At 44.5% G+C, this 6,326-nt stretch overlaps 1 protein-coding gene across 1 annotated transcript; it reads right to left on the reverse strand.

Annotated features, from left to right (window-relative positions):
* Window positions 1–2,615: 2,615 nt before the first annotated feature.
* On the reverse strand, window positions 2,616–6,007 carry LOC137639382 (proteoglycan 4-like). The gene is made up of 4 exons (XM_068371658.1): window positions 5,881–6,007; window positions 5,400–5,414; window positions 3,053–3,284; window positions 2,616–2,940 (listed from the first exon to the last, which is right to left on the reverse strand). Exons 1-4 carry the CDS (start codon window positions 6,005–6,007, stop codon window positions 2,616–2,618), a joined length of 699 nt encoding a protein of 232 aa, XP_068227759.1.
* Window positions 6,008–6,326: the final 319 nt, after the last annotated feature.

Raw genomic sequence — 6,326 nt, forward strand, 5'->3', positions numbered from 1 at the left:
ATCGTGACTCAAAGAAAGAAGAGACAATTTGTACCAGCAACGCCTGCACAAGAAAACAAGTCTACTTCAGATTCCATCAGACCATTGACAGGAACAAGGATCATTTGACTCTTGAGCAAAAGATCAATAAGTGCCTGGGGCACCAAGATGTTGTTTAACAAGTAAACATTCATATCAATCACTGTCGAGTCATGCGATCAGTTACAAGGTACTGTCTCTGTAAAGGGAAGGTGAACCCTGTCCTCCAACTGCCTTTGCTACAATGAGAGTTGGTCATGTCTGCCCACTACAGAGTGGTAAATAATGGAGTAACAGTAATCTCTAGTAGTTTAAAGGCATTACAGCAAATCTCCCAGTAGAGCGCTGTCAAGCATTGCATTCAATTGATCATCAATGATCGGTCGCAACAGACTACTTCAAAAGGACAAGATTGAGACTTATCTTCAACACTATTTGTCAGACGTAGTTGTGCGCATAAATTGGCTATGGACTCCTCCAGGAAGGGAATTTCCTCCGATTTATGGCAGGAATCATGTGACTGTTTACCCGGGGACAGAATGAAGATTCAGGTGTGGCTTAAATGGTTCATTATGTCCTAAACTTGATAGGAGAACATTGATAGATGTTAACAAAAGGGACCTTCTCCCTAATGACATGTATCCCTTATAAATGGTGAAGAAGTTTTGCATCTCCGTTCCAGACAGAAAAAACTGTAATAAGCTCTGAATATTCCCTCTCAGGGGGACCAGACTTGCTTAAGGGAAAGTTCTGAGTCTGTATTTTTGATACACAAGACAAAATATCTGGAGATGTCAGGGAGGACCTGACTGGGATGATAGGAGCACCCACTTGAGGGTAGACTACAATGTCTGGATACATGACAGGAGGTGGGTTACAACCCCCGAATGATAAAGGAATGCATTGGAATAAAGTTCCAATTGTTCTGTGTGATAGCAAGTAGCCCTTGTTACTACTTGCGGGCATGCATATGCCAGCGAGTGTCAAAACGTAATTTCCCAGACTCATGGTAGGCATTCGTGTATGAGTCCGAGCTCCTAAACACGTTTCCATGTGAGAGCATCTATGTGGTAGCTTGTGGGAATAGCATACGTGCAACGATGCGAAACATCATTAGTCAAAAGGAAATGATTTTGACTAGCTATAGCATTGTGAATATGAAAATGTTTGTGAGCAAAGCAAAGCAATCAGATCTCTTTCGGCAACAGGGACTTGCCCTCCCCTTGGGTGGGACAAGGCTATTTGTAAGTGAGTATATATTTGCTAGGAGCATAAGCTGTTTCCATCCCATAGGGAATAGAGGTTTAAAAGAATACCCTAGAGGGATTATGTCTCACAAGACCATTGTCCTTTGGAGTGAGGCAGAAATTACAAAGGATCCGAGACCGATACCTTTTGTGTTCCGATGAGTTCGCTAACCTATGAAGAGATGTCCGAGATAATACCCTATAAGGATCATGTTTCCCCAAGAATTTTTTCTGAACCATGGTGGGATGCGGCGGGCAAAAGCGATCGGAAAGCATTCCTTTATGTGGCAATAGCTGGATACGATTATGTCCAATGAGACTCATTGAGCTTTGGGGGCATAGTAATGGCATACAGTGGCTGCAGGCAGTCAGCAGTCAATAACCCAAGGGTTTCGTCTAACAAAACTTTGTACAAAGTTAGGATTCTACCTACCTGGCGAGGTCTAGAGGTCACATGAGTGAGTGTGCATGCGCATCCCAAAGTAGCTCATGATATTCATTTATAATTTATTAGGAGGGTGTTAGTTTGGAGGGTAATTATATACCAAAGTAAGTGACAAATAGTTAGAGACAAGGAGAGGTGGAGAAGACAGACTGCTAGTAGTGTTAGTAGTAGCAGTAGTAGTTAGCAAGCTCCTGTAGTTGTACAGACCTCAGCAGAGAGAGGAGTTACCCGCACACCTTTGGTTAGTATCTGGTAGGCTTTCTCTTAAGAAAATGAATAGTTTGCGTGGTAGGATTATTTGCCAAACATGCAAAGAACAAACATTCACAGATGAGGTTGATAAAAAAGTCTTGTAAGCTCATTTAGTGAAGCGAGCATTAGCAAGCGCTGGCAAACGTTGAGGATACGTCAGGTTCCCCTATGCAGTTGGTAAGTAAGGTCTTGCAAATTCATAGCTCTGGTGAGTCGAGTGCTCTAGACCGTTGCGAGTCGCGTGCTCTAGACCGTGCGAGTCGAGTGCTCTAGACCGCTGCGAGTCTAGACCGCTAGACCGCTGCGAGTCTAGACCGCTAGACCGCTGCGAGTCTAGACCGCTAGACCGCTGCGAGTCTAGACCGCTAGACCGCTGCGAGTCTAGACCGCTAGACCGTTGCGAGTCTAGACCGCTAGACCGTTGCGAGTCGAGGGCTCTAGACCGCTAGACCGTTGCGAGTCGAGACCGCTAGACCGTTGCGAGTCGAGGGCTCTAGACCGCTAGACCGTTGCGAGTCGAGGGCTCTAGACCGCTAGACCGTTGCGAGTCGAGGGCTCTAGACCGCTAGACCGTTGCGAGTCGAGGGCTCTAGACCGCTAGACCGTTGCGAGTCGAGGGCTCTAGACCGCTAGACCGTTGCGAGTCGAGGGCTCTAGACCGCTAGACCGTTGCGAGTCGAGGGCTCTAGACCGCTGCGAGTCGAGTGCTCTAGACCGCTGCGGGTCGAGTGCTCTAGACCGCTGCGGGTCGAGTGCTCTAGACCGCTGCGGGGCGAGTGCTCTAGACCGCTGCGGGGCGAGTGCTCTAGACCGCTGCGGGGCGAGTGCTCTAGACCGTTGCGGGGCGAGTGCTCTAGACTGTTGCGGGGCGAGTGCTCTAGACCGTTGCGGGGAGAGTGCTCTAGACTGTTGCGGGGCGAGTGCTCTAGACCGTTGCGGGGCGAGTGCTCTAGACCGTTGGGTCGCGAGGCAAGTGCTCTAGACCGTTGGGTCGCAAAGCAAGTGCTCTAGACTGTTGGGTTGCGAAGCGAATGCTCTAGACCGTCGTGAGGTGAGTGTTCAAGACCGTCGTGAGGCGAGTGCTCTACACCGCTGCGAGGAGTGCTCTGGACCGTCGCGAGTCGACTGTTCTGGACCGTTGCGAGTCGAGGGCTCTGGACCGTTGCGAGTCGAGGGCTCTGGACCGTTGCGAGTCGAGGGCTCTGGACCGTTGCGAGTCGAGGGCTCTGGACCGTTGCGAGTCGAGGGCTCTGGACCGTTGCGAGTCGAGGGCTCTGGACCGTTGCGAGTCGAGGGCTCTGGACCGTTGCGAGTCGAGGGCTCTGGACCGTTGCGAGGGGAGTGCTATAGACTATTGCGAGGAGAGTGCTGTAGACCGTTGCGAGTCGAGTGGTCTAGACCGTTGCAAGGCGAGTGGGTATTATTTTACTGTATTACAGGGCAATGTAACCTAGGAAAAAAATTAGTTTTTCTTATAAAAAAATTACGCTCTCTTCGAAAATGACACTCGTTCCCGTCGCAAATGAATAGTTTAAGTAATATATATATATATATATATATATCTATATCTTACGATAATGGGGGACCCCCAGTAGGAACTCAGGGTTTTTGGTGGGGAAAACTTACTAGGGAAACGATATTAACCGTAAAACAAGCCTTTTCTTCTCTATACCTTCTTGGATGTATAATAATCGGAGGAAAAGACAAAACAGTATAACTGGATAAACTTTGGAGGCGCCGTTGCAAAGGCTATGTGCCATGAAAAAATACAGTAACCAGTGCTGCCAACGTCTGATGTAGATCAAATGTTAGTGTAACATGCTAACATTAGCAGTGGGTTTTATTTAATTTTTCTCATTCTACTTGCCGGTTGTAGACGGTCCCGTTCGTTCGTTCGTACATAGCAGGTTTCGACCTTCTGCGCAGAAACCACGCCTCCCTGCGCAGAGACTTTTCCTCCACCAATAGGATTTTTTCTTCTCTAATTGTTAAATGTACCTATTCGTCTCTCTACCAGCTCTGTTCAAGTATATTACTTGATTAGTTATGTAATACCCTCGTTTACATATTACGTTTGACCCAATAATTACTAGTTTTTTTATCCGATACCTTATAAAATGACCTCATTTTATATTCCCATTAAATATTCATCATACATTCCATTTTAACTTCCTATATTGCTTTTATTTCTTTTGTTATTACCTTGTCACACCCAAATTTCACAAATAGTTGCTCTGATCCAGTTTCCCATTCCAGTTCATTCGTGTTTACCCTCTTGACTCCGTTGTTTTCCCGTTAACCAATCACGAACCCATACGTATTCAAAGTTTGCACAAGGGGGTTGTCAGTTAATGTTTCCCTACCCCCTTCCTTTATCTCTTTAAGTGGTCTATTCATACCCCTTCCACCAAATCCTTTTCCCAGGAAACCTTTGTCCTAGTAAGGTGTCCATCATTTCAAGTGATATTTATTTTTTCGTATTTTGTGATGGAGGAAGTTATAGAAACTTTTAATGGCTGCAGTATTCCATACTTAAAAGCATTTGCTAAATTCCATGGTGATTTTTATGATTCGACATCCAGTGTTGATAATTTCCTTAAAGCACACAATGTAATACCTCAACGTTTACAGTGCCACAAGTGCCGTTCCTTCCTATCTTACAGGAAAGACATTCACGTATTTTACTGTAATACCCAAACCAACACAAGTTTCGCCGTACGGGTCATAAAGGTAAGTCATTCAACAAAAGTCATTATATTGGGTTTGTGACCTGTTAACATCTAGGTTAGGTTAGGTTGGTTTGTTAGGTTCTGTACCCTTTTTGTACCTTTTTATATATTGTGTAAAGTGTATATGGAACAATTCTTTAAAATACACATGATAATATTACCGTAGCATTGCTATCGTTAGCAATGCCTTTGTAACGTTGTCAACACTGTGTACCATTGGTAATGTTGCTAATCTTATCTTTCGTAGTACATACGTGAGGTTTGTGACCTGATAAGTCCTAGGTTAGGTTAGGTGGGTTTGTTAGGTTCTGTACCCTTTTAGTACTTTTTTATATATTGTGTAAAGTGTATATGGAAAAATTATTTAAAATACGAATGGTAATATCTATCATTACTATGGATAGTAATGTCACCGTATCGTTGGTAACGCTGTGTATCACTCGTAACGTGGCTAACTTTACCGTTCTCAGTAAATACGTGAGGTTTGTGACCTGGGAACTACTAGGTTAGGTTAGGTCGGTTTGTTAGGTTCTGTACCCTTTTTGTACTTTTTATATATTGTGTAAACGGTATATGGGAAAATCCTTTGAAATACACATGGTAATATTATCGTAACATTGGCAACGTTAGCAATCCCACCCATCGTTGGTAACACTGTATCATTGGTAACTATTCTAATGTTATCGTTCTAAGTTTCTCAGTACATACGTGAGTGAAGTGACACTGTTGAACAAGTCATTATATTTAAACATTTTAACACAACATATATAACAATAGTGAATATATTTATTCATTTTAACAGAAAAAAATATGTTTTCCTGTAGAATAGAACGTGATTTAACCAGTTTTCACTTCATTTCATCCGTAATAACAGCAACCAGTTCGGCATTTTAAAGTTGGTCAAATCGGTTGTTCTGTTTGTTTGCGGATGATGGTCAAATTCAGTCAAATCACATTATTTACTACAGGAAAACATATATTTTCTGTTCGAAATCAGAATCTGTAATACAGTAAAACTTTACCGGCGAGTGTTGTAGACCGTTGCGAGGCGAGTGCTGTAGACTGTTGCGAGGCGACTGCTGGCTGGAGTTATACAGTACAGTAATTGTAAATGGGAAGTACGAACTACTGAGGTAGTGTGTACTTGAGCCCACAGAAAGCTTGACTCCTCTGCCTTATGCCCTCCTACCAGAGGAAGTATTTGTTTGGAAGGAGACAAAAAAGGCTGTGTTATACTTATAGAAAACCACGTTTTTTCTCGTGAGACAGAACCCTGAGGCGTAGGTCACGAAGGGCCTGGCCTCGTAAATCTCCATGAGCCATGTTGTGCCCAACGGACACGGAGCAAGCGTAATTTTTGTAGGCAATAGACCCGAAGGGTTATTGCCAATAAGACACTTAGATGTGAGAGGCAAGAACAGCAAGCAGTATGCATGCATCACTATCTGTAGCACTCTCAGAAGCGATAAACTAACGAGACTCCTTGCGCCCTGGGGGCACGATGGGTTGCAAGAATTGTCAGGACCACTCTGGAGATTCGGCAGGACCACTCCTGAGAGGGGCGTCCTACTCGTGAATGTGAAGGGTGTTCATCAGCTCAGTGCAGCAAACTTGCATACGCTCAGCCTGCTGAGA

This window comes from Palaemon carinicauda, chromosome 4 (genome assembly GCF_036898095.1).
Source record: "Palaemon carinicauda isolate YSFRI2023 chromosome 4, ASM3689809v2, whole genome shotgun sequence".
NCBI lineage: Eukaryota > Metazoa > Arthropoda > Malacostraca > Decapoda > Palaemonidae > Palaemon > Palaemon carinicauda.